This window comes from Papio anubis, chromosome 7 (genome assembly GCF_008728515.1).
Source record: "Papio anubis isolate 15944 chromosome 7, Panubis1.0, whole genome shotgun sequence".
NCBI classification, from domain to species: Eukaryota; Metazoa; Chordata; class Mammalia; order Primates; family Cercopithecidae; genus Papio; species Papio anubis.
The window spans coordinates 148,499,887-148,525,877 of record NC_044982.1 but is presented as its reverse complement, the minus strand read 5'-3'; the positions used below and the strand labels follow the sequence as shown (position 1 = coordinate 148,525,877).

The following is a 25,991-nucleotide window of genomic DNA, read 5'->3' as shown; positions in this document are numbered from 1 at the left end:
CATCAGACTTGGTAAACAGGAAGTAAAATTATTTTTTAAACTGAAACACAGTAATTGTACGTATGTATGAACATAGTGATGTTTTGATACATACAATGTATAGTGATCAGACAGGGGTAATTGGCATATCCCTCTCAAACATTTATCATCTCTGTGTTGGGAACATTCAATATCCTCCTTGTAGCTATTTGAAGCTATATATTAACTATAGTCATCATACAATGGTGTAGAAAACTAGAATTTATTACTCCTGTCTAGCCGTGATTTTGTATCCTTGAACAGATTTCTCCTTATCCCACACTTAATATTTTTAATATTCAATTGTATTGCCATGTCTGATACTTTCATGTCCTTAAATATTGGCTTCTGTTTATTAGAAACAACATCACTTGAAACTTTTATGTAAACTTTAACTTTTAAAATATTAGAAACTAAAAGAAAATGTTTCTTCACACAGGTGCTGATGGGAAGGGTGCCTGACAGGGGAGGCCGGCCGAATGAAATTGAACCACCACCCCCAGAAATGCCCCCTTGGCAAAAGAGACAAGAAGGCGGCGGTGGAAGGGGTGGTTGGGGTGGTGGTGGTGGAGGTGGTGGTAGAGGAGGTGGTGGGGGTGGGGGTGGAAGAGGTGGCTGGGGGGGTGGAGGAGGTTGGGGAGGTGGTGGGGGAGGGGGAGGGGGAGGAGGGTGGGGGGGAGGAGGAGGAGGTGGTAGAGGAGGTTTCCAAGGCAGGGGAGATTATGGTGGAAGAGGGGGTTATGGTGGAAGAGGGGGCTATGGTGGAAGAGGCTATGGAGATCCATATGGAGGAGGAGGTGGTGGTGGTGGTGGTGGATATAGAAGATACTAAAAACTACAAAAATCAGATAGCAGTGCTTGCTTCTTTATAGATACATTAGACATAGTGTTCTAAATAACATACTTGAATATCATCTTTGAAGTAAACACCATGTTAGACTCCCTGGTGATACCATTCTTGAATTGTTAATATGTAAGAACATCGTTTTTTACTACCAGTTGATCTCTCAAATGAAGTGAAGACTTTTTCCATATTCTATGTACCCTTGAGCATGTTGTGTCTTTTTAAAAAACAAAAGAACAAAAATTATTTTTTAAAATGTAAATAATACCATCAAACTTGGAAAATGGAAAGTATTTTATTGTCATGATTGAATTTAGATTGTTACCTGTATTTTGTTCAGGTTTAGACATATAAATGACCCCACCTGTAATGGAAAGGAATATAGACCCTTGCCTCACCTGTATTGCTGTGGATGTGTTTTGTGGGTTTTTCATTTGATTTTACAAAATAGGGAAAGGCACTTCCAGTATTTAGTAGGCAGTTGTTGTGAATCATTTTTATCTCTTATAGGAGGAGATTCCTCTCTAGCCGTGTTTCTGTTAAAGTTTCACTAATTGAAGCCCAAGTTTTTTACTGTACATACTTATTTTCTAATTGGATTTGAAATCTGCATGATTTTGTTTGACAAAGCAAAGTTTTAAGATTGAGGTCAGAAATACTTCAATGGAGCAAAGATACATACCAGCTTCACATGATGGTGTGAGAAATAGTCCTATAAACTGGTCTCTTCATCATATATGCTCTCACTTTAGATATCCAAATATTAAAAGACAGGCTGACCTGTATCACACAGAATTAAGGCAGTAATTTCCTGCTTCAGTAGATCAAGGGTAGGGCTAAGGCATCCCTTGGTAATTCTGATTCACAGCTAGATTTGGGAAACACAAAGTTAGGGAATGGCTATATGTGGTTTGCTAGTTGGAACAGTCAACGTCTTAGCTATCAAGAGTTGTGAATCTGAATCATGGCACTAGGTCAGGGGTGCTGTGGATTGAAATGACCTTAGTTCTCAAGGAGTGATTTGTCCTCATTTGTCAAATGAGGAATGAGACACTTAGCGTCATCTTGGGTTGTTTCATAAAGACCTAAGTACAAATACAATTTGTTAAAAACTTATAGAGGGCCTATTTGAATGCCTTAAGATGTAGGGCAAGTAATGTATTTTTCTCTTAGTGTAGAGAGTTAGAGAAAAAGAGCTGGTCCTGTAAATTTTTTCAATCTCAGTGTAAAATCTGTATCTCATTGTAGGCTTCTGGTCAATACCTGTGCATAACAACTTAATGTGATCCAACCAACTCAACTGATAGAAAGCTGAATTGTTCCCAGTGGACAAGTGGTATTTGATGTTTAGCAAGTTTTTTTGTTGTTATTTTTTTTGGTAAACTCTGTGGTAAAATCTAATGTTAAAACCTTAAAAGTAACTATTGAATATTCTGTAATCTTAGACATGTATTTTTCAAGCTAACCCTTTGAAGAAATGTGTTTAAGGTAGGAAAATATAAAATTTTTTGGTTATTTTTTGTGTGTGTATATTTAATGAAAAGATATAATTTCATTTGTGATAGCTGAAAAAAGACTTTCCATAATTAAGAAAATACCTTTATCAGTAGTTATGAACTCTGAAAAATAATTTTTAAAAAATTTTCAGAAAATATTTGAGTAAAATATTTCAAAAGTTATTTAAAAATCTTCATTTAAAACCTTTACTTTCTGCCTCATTTCTTTTTTGGTAGCATTAGTTGCTGATGAAGGAGATTTACAACTACTTTCAACTTTTTTACCACTAAAGGTTTATGATAAATATGGCAGAAACAACAGTTCATCAGTTTCATTAGATTTTCCGTAAGATTTCTTTAGGAGCGCTGCTTGCGTTATTCACTGCAATCACTTATTTCCTGTCAAAGTTTAGCACTTGCTCCTGGAATCATGTTGGAGCTGAAACCACTCCTATGTACACATCCTATAAACCTTAATTGAATGAAAAGCTGAATCAGGTAGACTCTAATATTTTACTCTTTCTCCTGTAAAGTGGGATTTTCCTGATAATCTTTGTTCAGTCAAAACTTCTTTTGTAGAACAGTTTGCTGAGCAGTATCTAGAATAGCAGGAAGGAGATTTGGGGCCTTAATGTGAAAGGCCATAGTCTGAAAATATTTTATACATTGAGTGCAATACACCATGGAGGCATGCTACTGCTTCCTAAAATCTAACACTTTTTTTGATATCTCCTTTTCATTCTTGTTTGCCTGGTTCTCAATTTCATTTTTTAATTACCTCATTGTCCTTCCCCTTTTTCTTCTCTTTTTGTCCAGCCTGGTATCTAATAGCACATATAGACATGATCTTACTGGGAATTTCTGCCTAAAGTAGTCATCTTTCCTTTGGACCATATAAAGAGCATGTATTCTGTCTATACATAATCACCACACTATTACTCATAAGCACGCATTGAAAGGGAAACAAGGGTTTCTTTGAACTTACTTTTGTTCTGCAGATCAGGGAAACCTTGCCTCATTAAACAGAAAAAGGAAAACACTTTAAATAAAAAACATCTTATTACCTGTATTTGTGACAAGAGGCGGCATGACAACCTAAAAAAAATTTGTGACCAGAAAAATGTCCTGAGCAGTGATACTATCTATACCTTGGAAGGAGCACAGGTGAGAGAAATGTGGGGATGAAAATGGGGGAGGTGAGCAGGCAGTTTAATCTCGCCTTCAGGATCAGGCAGTCAGTGTGACTTCATTACTTTGTATGAAGTATTATGAATTGCCCAAATGATAAATACACACCCATCTAAATGTTCCAGAATGCATTCCACGGAGGAATTTGACTGAAATGTTTCCTCTCTCTCCATTGGTTTGGTTAAACCAAAATTAGCTGGCGATTAAGGGAAAATTGTGGCTATGTCTGATCATTCTAAATAATCATGACCACAAATAAATTGCCCTGAGTAGGTCTGTAACCTGGATTGAGCTGTCGTTACCAATTTTATACATAGCTTCAAAGGATCTCTTCTTTACTTGCTATTTTGCTTAGATGAAACTGTGGAATTAAAAGCCACAGAGAAGGGACAACCTCAAGTCTGTCTCCTTTAATGTTAAGTATTTATAGACTTAATATTTGGGGACCACTGTAAGTTATGAATAAGATGGAAAGAGATTGAATATTTCTATAGTGTTACTTCTTTGTGTTGTAAAAAGATTTAGAAAATTTTAAACTGAATAGCTGCTGTGCCTTTCCTTCCAGGAAAACTCAATTTGATTAATAGAATAGGGGAGTGGTCTTAGCTGTGGATTATAGTAAAAATTCAGGTAAAGTGTTTACATGGTCACGAAGTAGAAGAAACACAAGACATTTATGTTGTAGGGATCCTAATGTCTTTTATCATATAAATATTACACAAAGAAAACTTACATTAGGTATCAAAAAACTTTACAATCTGTACATTTGTTTTTTTCTTGCAGTTCTATATTATACATTTTTAGACAGAAATTCACAACGGGCCAGTAAAAAGGTGAGTCAGCAAAGAAAAAGAGAAGTGATCCTGCTGTTAATAAAACAAGATCTGTCCTTGTTTTGGCAGATAAATACCTGGCCAAACTAAAGTCGTGTGAGATGCAAAAATGTGCACTCGGCTTGATAAGCCAAAACCTTGCTTTTATTTTCTTATTATTTCTGTGATCCCTCTAGCCCCATGTTGCTCAACGCAAATACTATTAACTTGTATACTATACCTCGTTGCCCCTTGCTGGACTGTAAAAACCTGTGATGAAACTGTTTCCTCTTATCCATTTCAGTGATAAATTCTGCAGTACTGGATACTGTTTAGCCATTGCTAATTTGGCTAATTAAGGGGACTGCGACCTTTTGAATCCCTATAGATTATTTATATAAAAACTGGGGATCTTTATTTTGAATGCAGAGTAGGAAGAATGAAAAAAATTGTGTTCCTTGACTGTTTTAAAAAATTGGAGTATACCGTCTTTGGTCTATATAAAAGGAAAAGAAGAACAGTGAAGAATATGAATTTTAGAGTTTGTCCTAACTCATGTTTGTCCTATAAAAAGCAAATAAAGTGTTACTATTAAGTTTATATGCCAGGTAGTGGGCCTAAGCAGGCCTGCTTTGGGTATTTCTGAGTTTAAATTTGGAAAAGGGTAAATATGTGTGTAAAATGATTCTTTATAATATAATGAAACACTAACTACAAGCTAGTTCTACATTACTAAAATTCAGTGCAAGGAGGAATGCAAATGGGAACTGGCCTTTCATCAAAGAGAATTCCTAAATGATCTGAATCCTCCAGGTAAGCAATACTGTATATATACTTCGTATTCTTATGAAGACTTGGTGCTATTGGCTTAAGGTTTGGAACTTTTAATTGTTAACATATTCTTGGCAATTGGACAACTTGTTTATGAATTTCAAGTCAGTCGAGTAGCAGACTTAATAGGCATGGAAGCTAAGTACCCCCAAAAAGGAAAATGATCATATGTTGTTTTGTTTTTTTAAGAGAACTGAAAAGAGGCTGACAAATGAATTTGTGAATAGTTGCCCAGGCAACTAAATGAGCCCATTTATTATTAACCTGCATAATAGAAAACTCACAGGATTGTTACTTGTGATTTTGCCAAACAATACAATTTTACCTTGTGAGCAATTTCATCTTGTGACAAACTGAACTTTATATTTGTGACTTTGTATAAATGACTAAAACTTGTTTTATTCACTTCCACATTTTATGGAGGAAACAAAATTCCAAGCCACATGCATGCCTGATATTGTATATACATATTATATACATATGTACACACAGTCAGCTGTTATTTAAGCCACTGATCCAATTAGCTTATTTCTAAATAGTATTAATAGTGAAGACAGTTAAGCACAAATTCAGTTAAAAAAGAGGACTTTCAAAATAGTTTACTTCAGAGATAAAGATGGAACATGAAGAGTTAAACAGACTCTTCATAGATTTTTTTTTTTTAAAGCCATCAATTCCTAATTCTATCCACTGTAGAATATATAAGGACAAACATGTTTGCGTTAGGTTTATTTTAATTAGACAGTAATATGAGATGGTAATAACTACGTTTCCAGGTACCTAATTTGATTACTTATTTTATGATGACTGTTAAGTTGCAAGGCTACAACTATGAGTTGACCTGCAATTGGATGATGTCATGTTTAATAGGCCTCTAAAAAGTTGTGGCTACATCGGTAGAAATTCGCTTCTAGGTAGATATGCTCGTGTGTTATGACTGTAGTGAGGAAGGAGGGTACATAGGCTAGTTGATTAGATCTGAGGTAGTGAAGGAGGAGCCAGGTTCACAAAGTATGCTGGGATACAGAGAAAATCTACTTTTGGAATATGGGTAGTTTTCTATTATTAGCAAGCTTTGGCTGGAACAAAATAAGTCAGTTTGCAGAAAACACAGGGTAAGAAGCAAATACATTTTCCAGAGATTTTAGTTTTAAGGACGAATCAGCCAGGCAGGCCACTGAGATGCCCCTTTGTAAGGAAGCGACAGTCGTGTTTTAGATCGCATACTTTTGATGAACGTCAGTGGTATGAATAGCAAAGGTTTTGCATTCTTTAGTTTTCCCCCTTTGAGTCAACTGACTGAAAAACAATGCTGCACATTAGGAATCTTTTAGGTAAATAAACAGTAACAGGCTTTTCCTTTTAAAGTACTGTTTTAAAGCTGGTCAATCTAAAGTTCCTCAGGTCTGTGCGTTACAGTTTAGGAAATGAGATCTCCACTATACTCATCTACAGATTGTGCTACTTGAGTTTCTGGGCTAAGAACAGTCACTCTGCTCCATTTGAGCTAAGACATGATTGCTTTTTTCAAGCTGGAGGGATTCTATTTTCTTCTGTGCATATTTCAGTTGAATCTTTAGGGCATCATTATCTGCTTTCAGAGTATTTATTTCCTAAAGGGAAAGGAGAATGAGGTATGTTAATAAAGCAGCAATGAATAGCAGATGAATTACAAATTGAGAGCTACTTTTGATTGGCATCTCTTATTCACTGTGGCTGAGAATTAAAAACTATTTTCAAGATAGTTATTTTGCCCTGAATAGAAAATAGCAAGTTAAATATCAAACGAGCATTTGTAAGCAGCAGTTAGTCTTTGTTATCATATCAAAGTTTGTGAGTGGTTAGCAGGCAGAATAAACCATTTCCGAGCAATAGGTAGATAATGACAAAACTTTTGGATGTTTTCTTGCGGGAGATCTCAACTTGGCAGAAACTGTCTCTGATCAGGTCTGAGCCGTGAAAGCATAACTGAGAATTCTTTCATGCGAGGTGTTACAGTTAATTTTATCTAAGTTTTTTCCCCACAAATTACTGAAAACAAATGTAACTTTTTGATGACGTTAAGAATTTTACTCCCCCTCCAAGTTGAGATTTAGTGATCTCATTTGTAGTGGTATCATTATAGAGCCAACGGTTGATTTCCAGTCTTCTGATTTTGAGTCCAGTGTTCTTATATTATCCTATACGGATTACTCCAAGAGAATATTATATATAGACAGTGTCTGGGTAATTTGGGATACACTGGGTTGTTTCTCAATCTGAATTATGTAGATAGCTGTCTTAGCTGCTGTATGATATTGAGCACCTGCTATGTGCCTGTACTGTGTGACATGATAATGGAATACCTTCACCTTCACAAACACCCTGAAAATAGGTGGTATACCTCCAATCTTACAAAGGAAAATGTTGCCATATAGTATAAAACTGCAGAGTTGAACCCTGGTATATCTAAACATAAAAGCTTTTATTTGCTTTTGTCCCGTGCTGGTTCAGTGGTGCATTATACTTAATATGTAATATTTATTAATACTTATTAATTTACATTACATATTGTAAATACTGACAATTTGACTAGTTATGATGGATAGGACTGTTGAATTACACATAGACTAGTCATTGTAAGGATTATACTTAATGGGAAAGTGGGACACATAATTGTTCCTCTGAAATGCACACAGTGAATTCTGGACCTTAGGTCTATCTGACAAACCTAAAAAGTAAAGAGAGGTGGTGGTCAAAATGGTAAGAGGGTTTACTGCCTCTGATATTGCTGAGTAGGAATTCTAGTCTTCCTACAAACCACTTCTCAAAGCATTGTTGCCAACCACATTTTTCCCTTTCATCAGCATGTAAAATGTCAAGATTTGAGGCAAACCTTACAGAACATGGAATCCCAGCCCTGTATTTCACAGGGACCAAATAGGTTGTAGAGTTTCACAGCTGGTGTAAGCAATGTCTGGGACTGAAAACCCCAATCTTTGCCTCCAAGACCAAAGTTCTTTCTATTCTATTGAGTTCATTTTTTGAGGTTTCTTTCATCGTTTTAAAAGTTGCATTTGGCAGTTTCTGTCCCTAAAGAGGAAGGGGTTTGTCTAACCCATGTTTTGCCACCTTCTGACTTGGTTTTTACAGCACATCTTAACGATAACTCTGAGCAAGAGAGTACCATTCATCCAGAAAATCCGTTGTTCTTTTTTCATATGTTTCTCTAAATATTATGTTCTTTGTACCAAGCACCAAATCAAGAGTTCCACATACGTTGTCTAACTTGTTTCTTCACATGTTTCTCTAATTCAGTTTCTGGGGGTCTGACAGGAAAGATAGAGCATTGAGGACAATGCAGGGAATCCTGAAGCCCTCATGGACAGTTTTTCACTCTGTAGAATATAGAACTATATAAGGAATCTACTAGCTGGATATTGGTTTTGTGTTTGCACTGACAGGTCTCCAGAAACACAGTGCAAACCTTGATGTTTTTGGGAAGAGCCAGAAAGGCATTCCTTCTTCTCTAATAAAGTGAATAGTAGTGTTGATATTAATGTGTCCTTGCTTCCCTGTCTCTAAAATGGCTTAGTTACCTATAATTAAGAAACTACTATGCCATGGGACAGTAGGTTCATTACCAATTATAGGTAATACCTCTTGAGCCAGCCCTGTGAGTTGTATACTCAAAAAGAAGTATAGTCATGATTGAACCTTCAGAATTGAGTATCTCAACAGTTGGCTGTTGGCTCTTCTTCCTTCTGCTGTTCCCATCTCCTACTTTCTTTTTTTAAAAAAAAAAAAAAAAGATGGAGTCTCACTCTGTCGCCCAGGCTGGAGTGCCATGGCTTGGTCTCAGCTCACTGCAACCTCCACCTCCTGGGTTCAAGTGATTCTCCTGCCTCCGCCTCCTGAGTAGCTGGGATTATAGGCACCTGCCATCATGCCCAGCTAAATTTTTGTATTTTTAGTAGAGACAAGGTTTCACCATGTTGGCCAGGCTGGTCTTGAGCTCCTGACCTCAACTGATGCACCCACCTCTGCCTCCCAAAATGCTGCCCAGCCCTGTTTTCCTATTTTTAATGTCATTGTTCCCTTCTCTCAAGCCTTGGTACCATGTTTCCAAACTCTTGTTCTCCTTTCCTTGGTAAACTTTATTTTGTCTTTTCCATTGTCTCTGTTAGGTACCTGGTAATTAGGACATTGTGAGCCTAACATTGAAAAGCAGCTCCTGTTGTCATAATTGTTAATATTTTATACATTATATTGCTCTATATTATATTCAACTGTGCATTTGCTTGCTACTGTTGCTTTCACTATTCTAATATGTGTAAAAGATCAGCATATTCCCTGATGTGTTAGAAAAGATTCTCCTCGTTTATGTTAGGAGGGAGGCATTTTCTATGGTGAGCCACAATACACTCACCTTTCTCTTATTGTTGTTGCTGTAGAACTAAGATCACTAACTTCTCTTAGAAAGATGCTTAGGTAACCATAATGATCCCAAACCATAACCCTGATGAACATACCAAGGAGACCTCTAGGGAAGGAGGATTTAGGCAAGTTCATTTTAGTTCCATCTAGAAAAGAAGTGGTGTCAGCACAGTAAAGCTGACCAGTAGATACTGTGGTTTTTCTCCATGAGCCTAGTAAACAGTGCTTTGGGCACTGGCACCAGCACTCCGAAATGCCACCACCTGTGTGGTGACGGGGAGCCCTGTATAGCCTGTGCTACTTGTGTAATGTGAACCAAGGCCCCCAGTGGGTTGTGAGAAAGCTGGAATCAATCCATCCTTTCTTCCTTCCCTCCCTGTCTCCCTCCCTGTTTCTCCCTCCCCCATTTCTCCCCTGCTCCTTTTTTTTTTAGACTGCTTGTAATCAGCCAGATCTGAATCTTCAGTTTCCATGCTCTGTCCTGGTTTGGCTCCACTTCTCTATGATAGTCTGAAAAAGGAAAAGGAAAAGGAAGGTACCTGTTCCAGCTCTTGGTAGGTAGGCAGTCTCAGGTGGCGGAGCTCCTCCTTTGATTTTATGAGGGAGTCTTTATTCTCCCACTTGACAAAAGCCCGCTTTCTGACCAAGACCGGGCTGGGACATGGAGAGGTAGGGCTGGGAAGCACATAAAGAGTATCCTGGGCTGTCTTCCTTGGGGAAGACAGCACAAAGGGACCTGAAGGGCTCTCACTGCCAATCCAAGGCTGTGATTCAGTCTGGGTGGCCTTGTGGGCAACAGTCCTCTTCAGCCGAAGAGAAATCTTCTGTGAGGACACTCCCATCAGCATGATGGTCCGATCCTTACTCTCCTCAGCATGTTCCACAGCCTCCCCATTAGGGAACGTAAAAGGTCCTTCCTCAGGTGCTGTAGGAAGATACAGGACATGCTAGTACTCTGGCTCAGGAAAGCAGAGACTCAAGACTGAGATGTTAGTTTCAATGCGACCTTTCTTATTGTTACAGGAGTTCCATATGTTCAGAGGACCCATTTTCAGGCACCCAATTTAGGGGGTAAGTGAGGGCTGAAATCCAGGGGCTTTGCTGGCCAAGACATGGCCACTGGTGTCAAGCTACATCCACCCTGAGAAAGAGCATTTTCTTCTGTTTGCACACGGGTTGCCTAGAGGGTTTCTGTTTTTGGAGGTAAGTTGAAGCCCCTGCCTCAGTGCTATAGAATTTCATAAAATAAAGAGAATAAGAACAGTACATAGACAGAAATGCTCCGTACATACTTTTTTTTGACTCTGAAATTTGGGAACCCTCAGCATTCGTGTCTCAGTCTTGATATAGATACCCTCTAACAGATAAGAACTCTCTGGGGACCCGTTTGTACAATGGGCACAGCTTAACCATGAGAAGGAAGTTTTAGCTTTGTGGAAATGTACCTTAAAATGTATTGCCCTTGTTTGATACTGAAAGGAAAAAGGTAAGTTTCTCTGGTTGTCTTCAACTAAGACCCACTACCCAGGACCCAGTTTAGTAATGTTAGCCATAAGAAGTAATTTCCTGGAAAAGTAGAGTAAGAGCAGATGCATTTGAGGTGAGTGATAGATAGGCTTTAAGATAAGCTGCAGACCATCTCAGTTTACTTTTTGGAAAGACTCAGCAGTAATTAAAACATTGGATAGTCTGACTTTGAAGACACGGGATTAGTATAGTCAAGATGGCTTTAAAAAACAACAAAAAAAGTTTTCTAATTAGTATTTGACCAGAATCAACCAGTTGTAAAACCAGAAATCTTACAAAGATGCTAGTTTAACTCTTGCCAAAGAGAACATAATTTAAATTAACATTTAATATTTATCCATTAAAGCTCAAAATTGTAATTACATAGTTATTTAAGTGCTCAAATATTTAAATTGTTATGGTCACCCTAAAATAATTATTGTCTTTTTTGGAGGAGTGTTATGGGTGATGATTTTTTTCTATCTCCATTTTCCAACTTTTCTGTAATACAGTTATATATTCTTTTTACCAAACATAAATTGTCAAATTATGAATATAATCCCGTCCATTACTTAGGTTGAATTCCTAGACATACAGGGAGCTTGGGACAGAAATTTGGGCACTATACACTTTGAGGAGCAAAAGGAAGAAAGCAATAAGAACAAAAAGCAACAGCAAGCTCTTCAAATTGCAGGAAGAGTACTGAGAGACCACAGTGTTATAGAAATTAGGAGAGGTACAAGTTTCAAGAAAGTGAAAGTTGATGAGATTGAGAAAGATAGTAATGGGCTAAAAGAAATCACTGGAAATTTTGATTTGATAAGCAGATACCATCCCAGATAATAATGAGGTGGAAACAACTAAGAATGGATGATATCCAATAGTCATTTTTGCCATTATAAATAGACCTTGACTTTTAGCAACTTTATAATAATATAGTAATTTTCATTTTGTTGCCCATGATACATGTATGTTTATCCTACCTGTTGGTCTACTTCCTGAAAATTACTTATCTTACCAGTGTGGGGCAGGGTTTGGAGCAAGAGGAGAGATGGCCTGGAGAGGAGAAATCTCTAACAGCAGCCCCTTCAGGGATTCCTTTTGAGGTCTCAGGTTCAGGCTGTTCTCTGCTACCTTTGCCACTTGAAAATCTGCATTTTATGTGACAGAATTGTGGTGCCCTAAGGTTATGTGTAACTCTGAAAATACAGAGTACATGAACGAAATATAGGGTATAGGCCTATTTTTCACAATGGTGTTTGTGATTTTTGTTAAAAGTTGAACATCAAATCCTTAGTTGATTAGCATATTCTTTCTAAGACCCTGAGAGGATTTTTTCCCCCTAAGAACAAAACATCCCAAAAGTTTGAAGTCAGCCTGTGTTTAGATAGATAGTAAGGGGAAGGATTTAGGAAGACAGCAGAAAATTTGTACTTGGCTGACGTGATAAAAAGGAATGTGCATTTCTTACATGGAAGTAAAGCACTAAAGCTTTGATCTAATTGATCAACAAATGCATATTGATATATACTACTGAACATTAGAAATGCTTCAAATGCAGAATGTATACTACATGGACTTAAAGTTTTCTAGGTACTCATGTAAATCTGAGTAGCGGCTCATCAATTTTAGGGAGCTTTCTAAAAGAGTAACAGATATTAACATATGTGCCATAGGTTAAACCCATTTCATGCTTTTATATAAATAAACTCATTGGCTTCCTTTAGTTCAATTAGAAGTTCCATGGCTTCATTAAACTGGTACTTAACCCATGTTATTGATTTTTGCTTAAAGCACCGTATAGTTCTTCGCAGTCAAGGTGATCAGTGTTTTGACATGCTGGCTGACCAGCCAGCTCCGAGATCAGGGCTTCCAGCACAGCATCATGCAGAAGCCCTACAGTCTCCAACCCTCCCAACAAGCCTTATGGGCATTTCGCAAAAAGTGGTACCTTATTATGCCAATACTACCATATTTCGGTGAGAAGTTCCTGGAAGTGATAAGGTCATCATAGTTAACAGGATGCCCAGAGAAACTTTGTCCATAGGTTATTCGCATTTGGTAGTGCATTTCAATGTCTTAGCAGAGCATATCAATATGTGACGGCGAGATTTATAGTGCTGTACTAGGTCTCTTGATCTCGGATATTGGTCAGCCAGCATGTCAAAACACTGATCACCTTTGATCAGGCGAACATATTATGTCTGCAGCAAAAATCCACCGCTTTATTAGGTGTTGCCGCAGCTGAATATAGCGGTGCCACAAACTTAATTAGGAACCAGTAAAACAATAAATGAGTTTATTATTTATATAAAGCAATGCCGTACGTACTCACTGTAATCCCAGTACTGGGAAAATGTAGGCAGGATCACAGGCTGTGGTGACTCCTGTAATCATGGTGTCCCCGCCTCTACTGGGGTAAAATAGGTGTACCAGCCGGGCGAGTGGTGGGCGCTTGTGTCCCAGCTACTCGGGAGGCTGGGAGGGAGAGAATGGCTATGTGAACTCCGGAGGCATGATGTGCATCAGAGATTAGCGCCCACTCACCCAGCCTGCCATGGTGATGCCACTGCTCTTTTAAATAGCTCCTCGTTTTATCATATAGACAGGCACTTGTCATTTAAGACTCTCTAGACTGTCTCATTTTTCTACTTCATCTCTTACCTAAATCGCCTTAACACCTTTTTTGTTGTTGCTTACTATCTCAAGAGTACTAGAGCTGTTCTGCCCTTGGCCTTTTGCTCCTACTGTACATCCTATCTGGAATGTGCTCTGCCCTCTTCCCATAACTTAATTCTACCCTTCCTTTAGACTTAGCTGAAATTCCACCTTCTGCATAAAGTCCCAACAGCCCCAGTACAGCGATCTCTCTGCTATGTCCTCCTGTCATTTGCTGTCACTACAACCTATTTGGTTCTTAGCATATACTCTTGCATTGTTTCTAAACTGCTCTATATTTATATATTATCTTCCCCCTAACTAGAACTACTCCATGAAGACAAGAGACAGTCTGTTCTGCTTCTTTGCACTTTAGATCTGGGGCATCTCAAACATACTTAAAGTCATTTCCTTATTGTACTGTTGTTTGCATTTTAACATAAGTGAATTTGCTAGTTTATTTCTTGAATGTTGAATGTTTTGGCTTAGTCCTAGGATTTTTCTTGTATGATTTGGAATTTTAATCTGCAAGCTCCACATGAGTGGGAGTTTTGCCCCCCACCCTTCCTTTCTATATTTAGCCTTCTGTTTCTAGAATTTCAACAATTACTGCTACCTGGCCCCTCAGGGTCCTCCAGACTAGGACCTGGTCTTAAATTAATGGTTTGGGGCTCCTCTCCTGGAGAAAAATTGGGGATATCATAGACAGTCACTCAGCTACTAGAAGACTGCCTGTGGCTAAGTCTGCTTCCCGCTGCTAAGTGATAGTCACAGTTTTTTAAGCATTGGATTTTTCCTTCTCAATTTTAAGCAGTAAGTCTGGTTCTGGTCACCTTTCATGCATAGGTGGTCTCTGTTACTATGCAGCAATCAAATTCGCAGTTGCCTCTACTTGCTTCTAGACATGCAGCCAAGCAGACCAGTAGCTTTCGCATCTACTCCTTGCTGTGTGTTTCTAGTACATGTCTGACCTGTGAGATGTGTGTCTTTGTTTTTGAATGCACTGTGCCTTTTAATGTTATTTATATACTTTGTATGTGAATTTACATTATATATACACACACATACATATGCATGTACTTACATATTCTCTCTATCACTGTTTTGGGTTTGGAGCTGGGGATAGGGTGGGATAGTTAACTGTTAACTTGAGGGACTATCCTGGCCAGAAGTCAGTATCTGTGCTTGGTGTAGGTGCTCAATAAGTACCTGCTGATTGTTATGCCTAACTAGGACTCTGCTGTTCTCACACCTCAAGTCTGAGACATAGGCATCATGGAGCTAAAATCTAAAACTGGGGGAGGAGTCAGCCCTGGCCTAGCTGTTGAGGTTAAATTTAAACTCTAACATAGAGTCATGAGGTAATCTTTCCTCCTCTAAAACTTTTCGCTTCCTACTTCACTTTCCAAGATGAATGTTCCCAGTGCCTACTTACCATGGAGCAGATCTTTGGCTCCCAATGAGCAAAGGTTGGACACTGGCCCCACAGAGGTGTTGTTCTCTGTGGGAGCTACTGGGTTCTTGGCTCGCTTCTTGCACTCAAACACAACCAGATCTTTGCACTGTTTGTGGCAGTTCATCCCGCAGTCTGTGGACAAGACATCCTGGGTCAAGAAGTCTTTCATTTTTCTCTCTTCCCCAGTGTGTCTCACAACCAAATTCATGCAGTGCTTTCTTGTCACACATGTCTGTTCTATCTTCTGGAGCTAAGACACAACATTCCTAATGAAGCTAGCATTCTTCTCACTTGGTGAAGCCCAGAGCTCACATTCTTAATGTAGCCCTTATCAGTGAGTCTCAGCATCAGAAGCAGTATCCTGATACCTTGGAGGGAAGAGATGGTGTCCTGGTATCCCACACATTCTGCCTACTCTAGTGAGACCCTCTGGAAACGCTCAGCTGTTAGGTCTTATTTTCTTTCTTGCAGTAAAAGGTTTCCTTTCTTTCACTCCTGAATTCTCCTAGTCACAAGGAAGGACAGTTATGTCCTGAATGATAAAGGGCCTTTAGTAATTGTTTATCTTCTGTTCCAGAAGAGATTCTATCCTTTTCACTGGGGACCCACCCTTCCATGACTATATGGGAGCACCATCTCCTACCAGCCATCCCTGTTCTAGGCCAACATCAACAGAAAGTGGATTTGATCAAGGGAAACTGCCTAACTGTGCAACCGAGCATTTCTCTCTTCGGTGTGGTGGTCATTCACCGAGGGTGTCCTAGGAAACCACTTTGGGGATGAGACTCTGAACTCTGCTGAGAAGCTGTGGACTAAATGGACAACTACTACGGGCAAAAAAATGTTTTAGAGGTGGGACTCTTAAGACCATGTGATATGGTTTAGCTCTGTCCCCCCATCCAAACCTCACCTTGTAGTGCCCATATAATCCCCATGTGTCATGGGAGGGATCCGATGGGAGGTAATTGAATCATGGGGCAGTTACCCTCATGGTGTTCTCACGATAGTGAGTGACTGCTCATGAAATCTGATGGCTTCATAAGGGCTTTTCCCCCTTTTGCTCAGCACTTCTCCTTCCTGCCACCATGTGAAGAAGGATGCGTTTGCTTCCCCTTCTGCCATGATTGTAAGCTTCCTTAGGCCTCACCAACCCTGTGGAACTGTGAGTCAATTAAACCTCTTTCCTTTATAAATTACCCAGTCTCAGGCAGTTCTCTATAGCAGCGTGAGAATGGACTGATACACCAGGAAAAACAGTTAACAATATTGAGTCTTACCTTTACATCGATATCCTTGTTTGATCACTCCCCAGAGCTATGAAACAAGAGACAGAATATACCACATGTCATTCATCCATCTGGTGTGAGGCTACAAGGTGACATTCCTTTATTTTCCTTCATTCTACTCTCTAGGTCAAGTGGGAAGGAAACCTCATTCATCTCTCATGTCTTGTCCCTTCTGACCTTAAATTAAACATGAGAAGAGTTTATGCTGATCAAAGTTTCTCAAGAAGCAGCTTTTTTTTTTTTTTTTTTTTTTTTTGAGAGTCTTGCCTGGTCGCCCAGGCTGGAGTGCAGTGGTGCGATCTCGCTTACTGCAACCTCCACCTCCTGGGTTCAAGCAATTCTCCTGTCTCAGCTTCCCAAGTAGCTGGGACCACCAGGCATGTTCCACCACACCTGGCTAAATTCTTTTGTATTTTAGTAGAGACGGGTTTTTATCATGTTAGGCAGGCTGGTCTCAAACTCCGGGTCTCATCCGCCCGCCTTGGCCTCCCAAAGTGCTGGGATTACAGGCATGAGCCACCATGCCTGGCCCTCACTAGCAGCCTTATGACTCAGACATTTTCCAGAAATGGATGAATCATCAGGCAAACAGGTTCCTAAGGACTCCAAACAGAAGGATATAGAGCCTTGCATCAGGACCTGGGTTTAGGGGGAAACTATTGGTCAGGAGTGGAACGGAGGAGGGGCATAGCCCATATCATCTCCTAAAGACAGAAGGTATCTCATATGTCTTTGTTATAACACTTGAAACAGCACATAAATATTATACTTTAAAAGTATATCCCTAATTCAGCATTTCTGGTACCATTTATCTAAGGCCTCATGCAGTAGAAAAGAAAAAACAATCAGGAAGAAGGGAGAGACAATGAGTGCAGGTAAAAACCACACGCTTGAGTTCTAGGTTATTCTAGGTGTCTGTTTGGGCTCCAGGCTGGGATGGGTTTATAAGGATTGTGAGGTCTGTGCCTGTCTTAGTTAAACTAGCCCACACTCTTCCCCAAATTCAACCCTGGAGCACCCTAAGAACAACTTACAAATCCAGCACAGTTGTCACAAAAAGTGGGCTTCAGGTAGGTGGTCTCTTGGAAGTTGTGAGGAAAGCCCAGGCCCAGCTTGGAATAGATTGAGCTGGCTCGCATGAAGTAGGCTGTGATCTCATCCCTGCTGATGAGGCCTTCCCTGCCAGCAAATGACCAAGGCAAGGATGTGAGTATAAGGGGCATGGAGGCAGGTAGCAAGGGGGGCTTGTAGCCTTAGAAACTCACCTTTCTTTTTATCCTCAGTGGTAATATGGTATGTGCTATGATTACTTCCATGGGCCCTACTCTTAACAAGGATACAAGATGACATGTGGTAAGTAGGTGAGGCAGCATTAGTCATTTCCACAGAGGTGTTCTTTGGCCAAACCAGGTTTTCCTAACTAACTTGACCACTATCTATAAGACTTGAAAAAGAAACAATGTAAAATGTACATGTGTATAGGGAAGGAAATGTCTTATGCTACAGTTTCTGACTTTAGACAGTACCTAACTGGAACCCACTAACCATACAATTGGTTTCCTGTAGAGAACCAAGATAGAATTTATTTAACCTTGAGAAAAGTAAATATGCAAAGTATGAATAAGTATTAGTTGGTTCCCAAAATCTGTAATGACAAAGCAAGAAGGAAGACTAAACGTTTTTATTTATAGTTGACCATTTCTAAAGTGGCAGATTTATGGAATGTTCAGTTTGGAATTTGTTTGTTTTGGAGACAGGGTTTCACTCTTGTGGCCCAGGCTGGAGTGCAGTGGCATGATCTTAGCTCACTGCAACCTCTGCCTCCCGGGTTTAAGCAATTCTCTGCCTCAGCCTCCCGAGTAGCTGGGATTAGAGGTGCCCACCACCACACCCGGCTAATTTTTGTATTTTTAGTAGAGAGGGTTTCACCATGTTGGCCAGGCTGATCTTGAACTCCTGAGCTCAGGTGAGCCGCCCACCTCGGCCTCCCAAAGTGTTAGGATTATAGGCGTGAGCCACTGTGCCTGGCCCAGAATATTTTTTAAAGCATGCATATTTGATGGTCTGTTCTTAAGTGATCACAGCAGCAACACATCTGAGTTTTCAAATGCTTCTAGTGACATACCTATAAACCTATTCTCACCAATGGGGTCATAATGAGATCTTCCTATGTACGAATCCTCACCTGTCTTTGTCCATCACACAGAAGGAAAATGGAAAACTCGCAGCAATCTTTTCAAATTCTTCCTGAGAAATGTATCCATCCTGGTCGTGATCATAGTTCTTGAAGACAGACTGTGAAAAAGGAGTTTTTTTGGTGATTACTAAAGAGAAACCGGTCTTCTCTCCCTTTAGGTCAGATGACGAAGCGCTGGGGCAGTTGGATAAAAGCCTTTAATAACCTGAACAAGAGGAACAGGGAAACCTGCTCCTTTAGCTGTGGCAAAGATGTGGCAGGTCACATCTCAGGCCTTTGCTGGTAGCAGCATCTGGAGGGTGGCCATGTACTTCGAATCATTAGCACATCAATTATACTGTCATGCTGGCTACTCCTAGTTCACTACACAAAGGATGTTCTCCCTTCACTCTACCCTTTTTTTCATCACTCATCTCCAGTTGCATCTTCTTTGAGAAGCTTCTACAAACAGCCCAGTTGGAAGTGCACTGTCCCCACTCTTAATCCTCTTGTTTCTCACTGTTATGCTCTTTTCTATTGTTACACGGGAGTTGTCCACGAGGATAAATGCAGAAGTATGAGAATATATACCCCTTCCTCAGCAATTATAGCACACAGAATTGATTCAAGCAGTACAAAATTTTTCAGTTTTAGGTTTACTGTATTATCCTTTACTATACTCAAATGTATCCCATTACTTTTGTACTCCTGAATCAACTGACAACCTTTAAACATATGCTCTTCTGCTAGGTCTTTAAGAGGAGGCACGACTGCCTTCATATAAGGCCAGTGTGTATTGTCAAAATGTAACTTCTGAATTGTTCTAAAGCCACAGTAAGAGAAGTAAGTGGTTCCTTTCAAGATTATTGCCTTTATATTTCCACCATTGTACTCTCCTCTCCCCTTTGCCCCACATACAAAACTGAGCCAGGCAGTGCCTTGCTTTTGTGTGCTGAAACACCGCTGTACTTACATCCACCATCCTCTGGACGTGTTTGCTAATGGTCTTTGGATCAGGTTTGGGAGATACTCCAGAAGCCCAGTCCACTACTACTGGTGGCTTTGAAGGTGTTAGTGGCTAAAATGAAATATTTAGAGAAATCCTCATGACTACAATGCAGTATTATAACCTGTAGCTCCTTCTTTTCCCACTACCTGACAGTTACATTTATGGACAATATTCAATTATGTTCAGTGGCGAGGAGCAGAGAACCCACAGGCAACTGAAATCTTCTAATAATTTTGGCTAACAAGGTACTGTGCTTTACGGTTTCCAGAGTGCTCTTCACATACATTATCTGCAGCTACAGATAATTTGAAATTCTCAATCTGCCTGAGTTGCAATTCCCTCTCCATTAAACCTTTTGTCAGAGCTATCAACAGAGTAAAGTGGATCATTTATGCTTCCTCTCTATTCTCCAGTCACTCTGCAGCAGAAATGTGAATAAGGAAAAGCCTAGCTAAAAGGCAGGAAGACACAAGAAAAATAATCTGAAGCCTGGACAAGCTCTTTTCTAAATACAGTCATGCATCACTTAATGACTGGGATATATTCCGAGAAATGTGTCATTAGGTGATTATGTCATTGTGTGAGCACCACAGTGTGTACTTACACAAAGCTAGATGGTATCACCTGCTACACACCTAGGCTATACGGTATAGCCTACTGCTCCTAGGCTATAAACCTATACAGCAGGTTATTCTGCTCAATACTGTAGGCAATTGTAACAATGGTATTTGTGTATCTTAACATAGCTAAACATAGAAAAGGTAAAAATATGGTATAGAAATTTTTTTTAATGGTACACCTGTATAGGGCACTTAACCATGAATAGAGCTTTCAAGACTAGAAATTACTCTGGCAAGTCGTGAGTGGTGAGTGGATGTGGAGGCCTAACATTACTGTATACTCCTATATACTTTATAAACATTGTACGCTTAGACTACACTAAGTTTCTTAAATTTTTTTCTTCAATGATAAATTACCTTATTTTACTGTAAAAGCTTTTCATTTTTTTAACTTTTACTCTTTTGTTATGACACTTAGCTTAAAACACACATTGTATAGCTGTACAAGTTATTTCCTTTGCAGCCATATTCTACAAACTTTTTTCTATTTTAAAAATATTTAATTTTTTAAAACTTTTTTTGTTATAAACTAAGGTACAAACAATTACACACACTGGCCTATGTCTATACAGAATCAAGATCATCAATATCACTGTCTTCCACTCCACATCTTGTCCCATCGGAAGGTCTTTAGGGGCAGTAACATGCTTGGAGCTATCACCTTCTGAAGGACCTGCCTGAGGCTGTTTCACAGTTAACTTTTCTAAGTGGAAGGAATGCACTCTAAAATAATGATAAAGAGTATTGTATAGTAAGTGCATAAACCAGTGATATTTATTATCAAGTATTAGGTACTGTACATAAGTGTATGACCTAGACTTTTCACAGCTCAGTAGGTTTGTTTACACCAGTATAATCGCAGACACAGTGAGTAATGTGTTGTGCTACAATGTCACAATGGTTCTGTCACTAGGCAATAGTAATTTTTCTACTCCATTATAATCTTAAGGGACCACTGTCATATATGAGGTCTATCACTGACCAAAATGTCATCATGTGGTGCATGACTGTATTTGAAACTTGGCCCAAATTAAAATCTCTTTGAAAAAACAGAACGTACCCTTTCCATTGAAATGCCTCTAACCTGAAAATGGAATCTACCAAATATTTTCAGTCAAATCTTTCATTACAATAGAATGCTAGAACTTGATCCTTCTATGTGGAGGAGTGCAATTTAGCCACCCCAGTACATGAGCTGGATTTCTTAAGTGTGGGTAACTCTCTTCCCTTGAGTACCACTTGTTTTAGGGTTTGGAAACTTCCCAGGAGACTGAAATGATTTTACTTGCCTGTGGGAGGGCAGGGCAGATAACCTGTGAAGTTCCTACTGTGGGCAGTGCCAGGACTGTGTACTATTTTGAGGACTTCTCAGCATAGGACTCCTGTCAAAAGACTCAGCAGACTGTTCTTTTCACCCAGAACATTACAGGAAAATGGGGCTTTTCTATCTACCAACCTGGAAATCTTCAGAAATTTAGCTTCTGATTAGTATGCATATTACTCTCAGTATCATCAATGAATCAGAAAATAAATTTATGTGGGGATGCTTCTTAATGGGAGGGGGATGTCACTCTGGTGCACAATAGTATCTTCCTTCTCTACTTTGTAAACCACTGACTGATTCCACCACACCTGGCGTTCTGATGATATAGTTATTTACTGTTCACTAGTTATTCACTGGTCACACATTAGGCTTATCTCTTCAACTACATCACAGCTTTTTAATGGACAGGAACTATTCCTCAGACATATGCTGAAAAGTTTTCTCTGTTCCTAGCATAAAGTTGAGCACTTAAGAAAAACGGTATACTTATTAAACTGAACCGGAAGTCTGTTCCTGAGGATGAATGAATTCGAGGAGAAGCTTGTAAAGCACCTGTTACATGTGGAGTCTTAACATGAAAAACTCACTGGAGCTCTGTGGTTCCTTGGTTCCCGGGCATAGGAAAGCTCATAGATTTCATCCTCAGTGTAGTAGAGATCCAGGGATAGCTGCGGATCGAAGCAGAACAGGGTTCATTGCTAAGATGCTGTTTGCCTCTCCCACGGCTGATGGTTCTTTCTTGGATTATCCTTGCCAGTAGTTTACTCTTTTAGGCTCTAAACAGTTTGTTTTTAAAATTCACAAAACAGGTATAACACCTACTACTGCAATAGGGCAAGCATTACTTCTTTCTCATTAAAATGTTTTTAAATTTTAGATATATCTCAGGATGCTCTCTTTTTAACTATGATTTAAATCTAAGCCTCTATATAGAGCTTAGGCCAAAGGCCTTGTCTGGACAGATGACCAATACATCACTTGTTCTCTCAAAGCAGAAAGATGATCTAAAAGGATGGTGTGTATGGTCTGAGACTATTAAATTTGAGTCCAACAATAAAATTCAGTTTAAATGGTAAGACATATTAATTGCTATTAAGAGTTAATGAGTCTGGGTGCATGGTGGCTCATGCTTGTATTCCCAGCATTTTGGGAGGCCAAGGCAGGTGGACTGCTGGAGCTCAGGAGTTTGAGACCAGCCTGGGCAACATGGCAAAACCCTGTCTCTACAAAAAATACAAAAGTTAGCCGGACGTGGTGGCGTATGCCTGTGGTCCCAGCTACTCAGGAGGCTGAGGTGGGAGGATGGCTTGGACCTAGAAGGCAGAGGTTGCAGTGAGCTGAGATTGCACCACTGCACTCCAGTCTAGTTGATAGAGCCAGACCTTGTCTCCAAAAAAAAAAAAAAAAAAAAAGAGTTAATGAGTTTCATATATCTTAGAACTATAAAATTTTAGGAGAGAAGTCCTTAGGAATAATCTTATTCTTAACCTTGAGTCTATGGATAGGCTTCAAGGAGTTCAGAACTTGAAATTACATGCATATTTAAAAATATATGGCTTATGGGCCGGGCAAAGTGACTCATGCCTATAATTCCAGCACTTTGGGAGGCCGAGGTGGATGGATCATGAGGTCAAGAGATCGAGACCATCCTGGCCAACACGGTGAAACCCCATATCTACTAAAAATACAAAAAATTAGCCGGGCGTGGTGGCAGGCGCCTGTAGTCTCAGCTACTCGGGAGGCTGAGGCAGGAGAATGGCAGGAACCTGGGAGGCAGAGCTTGCAGTGAGCTGAGATGGCGCCACTGCACTCTAGCCTGGGCAACAGAGCGAGACTCGGTCTCAAAAAAAAAATATATATATATATATAAAAATATATATATAAATATATAATGTATAAATAATATATAAATATATAATATATAAATATATAATATATAAATATAAATTCATATATATATTTATATTATATATTATTTATACATTATATATTTATTTATATATATATTTATAAATATATATAAATATATATATGGCTTATGTACATTTTTCTGGGAAGAAGGGTCACAGCTTTCATTTATAATCCAAAGAATGTTAAGGTTCAGTGCATGTTTTTACAAATGATGTCTGAGGCACAGACTTGCCAAGGTCACCTGGCTAATAAGTGAAAGGACTAGGATCACACACCAGCTGATGTGAAGCCCAGGGTTCTATCACAATGCTGCTGTGAGGCAGAAAGAGGTTATGATCATTATCCTACTCCCCAAAAACAGCGGGTTAAAACCTGTATAACTAGAACTGGAAGAGAAGTTAGAAGTCATCCCAGAGACTAATCCCTCTGAGGAGAGGAATCTTGGAGGGTTGTATGTCCACAGTCACACAGCTGGTGACCTACAGAACTGCAGGTCTGGAAGGGAGTTCATCTGATCTCACCCCATACTCAAGATGCAAATCCTGGTCTCCCACACCACTGACAAGTGTTCATCTACCCTTCGCTTGAATATCTCCAAGAGCAAAGATCTAAGCCAGGAACCAAAGAATAACTCTGGGTGTTTTTTGTTTTTTCACTTACTGCCTGCCCTTTTTATGAGAGCACATTCATTCTCTTCATCTTTTACGAAGACTTGTATCCCAATTTGCCATCAGCTCCTCCCAGAGAGCTTAGGACTGCTTTTGTAGGGGTAGGGAAACAGTCCTAGAAGTCTGAAGGGCACAGCCTCTACAGTCCCAGCACCTGGGTCTGAATCAAGCCTCTGCTACTTAATAAGGTGTGGTCTTCTGGCAAGGTGGATCTTTGTGCCTTCGTATCCCTATCTATATGTTGGAGAGAATAATAGTACCTGCTTCATAGAGTGAGGATTAATAGCTAATATTTGGTAAGGTGTATAGAATGGCACCTGGCACGGAGAAAGTGCTTAGTAATTGTTCTCCTGTGTGAACCTCACCGTCAGCAAGTGTACCAAGTCCTTGTTGGCCTCCAAGGGTGGGGCCACCTCTTGCAGCTGGACCAATTCACTGATATGATTGTACAGGGCCAGTAGCTTGTGGACGTTCACTTTCCCATCCTCCAGGTAGTCAGGCATGGCTTCATACAGGGAGATGAGGTCCTTGAGATGCACACCCAGAATGGGGATCTTGAAGTCGGTGCACTCTCCATAGGCTCGCCGATAATTGTCATAGTTTCTGGAGGAGGACAGCAGCTCAGTCATCTCACCGAGAACCTACAAAGCAGAACAGACCAATCACAGGTACCCGCTAGGTAGTGTGTATTGTCCGTAATGACCACCTTGCATATTTGCATCGCCTGCCGTGATCTCATCCCCTCCAGAATTTGTTGAGCAGGGGGTTATTCATGTAAACGGTACAGATTATGACTCCCCAATTAAAACCTCAGCTATGTCAAATATCACAGAATATATTTACAAACACAAGATATGATTGAATCTATTATATTACTTAAACATTATAAATGGGGGTTTTATCATTTTTATTTTAAAATGTCTTTCTTTTCAAAAATAAGGACCTGATACAAAAATTTAAAAGGTGCAAGAATATATAGTGAACACTATCCCTCTAACTCCTGTCCCCAAGCCATGTGATTACTTTCCTTGGTGTCTTCTTAATGCTTCCAGAGACACTGCATTGATTAACAGTTGAAATGTGATGTCAGGAAATGTTGCTGGCACGGGGAAGAGCATGTGTTTTAAGAGTGGAGCTTCAGTAGTCTATTGTGTGTTATCCTCTATGAGGTGCTCGGTGGGCCTTTCAGGATTCTCAGAATGGGCCTATGACTAGAAAGCAAGTGACATTCCATTCACAGACTAAAACCTTGAAATAAAAACCTGAATAGACCAGATCAATTCCGAGCAAAGGACAGGAGAGAGGACACCAGAGGTTACACCCTGCTTCAACCCTGGAAGTGGGAACGGCTGCTCACCAGCACAGAAAGGGAGCAGCCAGATCTGGTTTTCTTTTCAATCACATGTCATTCAAGTCAGCAAGCAGTTCACAGAATCCATTCCCCACGAGTGATAACCAGCTTTCTCAGAAGCAAAGACATGAAGTGACTGTCTGCCAATCATGTTATCATACAACATAAGGAGTCCTCTCTTATCCTTAGGGGGATACAGTCCAAGATGCCTAATTGATGCCTGAAACAGTGCATAGTAACAAACCTGATTGCTGTCAAGTGGAACACATTTCTGTTCATGTTTTCCACCCACGAATGTAATGCCATTCCCGTCATGCACTGTGGCCATAACTTTTGCAGTTTGAAGTGCAAAAGAGAAACTAGAATGAACTTCTTTCCTTTTTCATAATTTCATAGATGAAATTCCTTCTTACTTAGATCT

General features: G+C 39.7%; 2 protein-coding genes across 9 annotated transcripts in view; one reads left to right on the top strand and one right to left on the bottom strand.

Annotated features, from left to right (window-relative positions):
- FAM98B (family with sequence similarity 98 member B) overlaps window positions 1-2,380 on the top strand; it is a 32,988-nt gene extending 30,608 nt beyond the window's left edge. The window contains exon 8 of the mRNA XM_003900750.5: window positions 458-2,380. Within this exon, the coding sequence (XP_003900799.1) occupies window positions 458-850 (393 nt within the window). The 3' untranslated portion in view covers window positions 851-2,380. The remainder of the gene's footprint in view (window positions 1-457) is intronic.
- A 1,848-nt stretch (window positions 2,381-4,228) lies between these two features.
- Window positions 4,229-25,991, bottom strand: part of RASGRP1 (RAS guanyl releasing protein 1) — a 77,190-nt gene continuing 55,427 nt past the window's right edge. For 5 of the 8 annotated variants that reach the window (XM_003900751.4, XM_021940409.2, XM_021940408.2 and 2 more), the window contains 9 exons: window positions 24,585-24,860; window positions 22,228-22,308; window positions 19,661-19,765; window positions 18,697-18,806; window positions 17,546-17,690; window positions 16,503-16,539; window positions 15,205-15,357; window positions 10,145-10,530; window positions 4,229-6,802 (listed from right to left, as the gene is read on the bottom strand). In XM_003900751.4, coding sequence (XP_003900800.1) covers window positions 6,668-6,802; window positions 10,145-10,530; window positions 15,205-15,357; window positions 16,503-16,539; window positions 17,546-17,690; window positions 18,697-18,806; window positions 19,661-19,765; window positions 22,228-22,308; window positions 24,585-24,860 — 1,428 coding nt within the window. In that variant the 3' untranslated portion in view covers window positions 4,229-6,667. Of the gene's footprint in view, window positions 6,803-10,144; window positions 10,531-12,129; window positions 12,263-15,204; window positions 15,358-16,502; window positions 16,540-17,545; window positions 17,691-18,696; window positions 18,807-19,660; window positions 19,766-22,227; window positions 22,309-24,584; window positions 24,861-25,991 lie in introns of those variants that run through there. The other 3 variants (XM_021940406.1, XM_021940411.2, XM_021940407.2) reach the window with 3 other exon arrangements.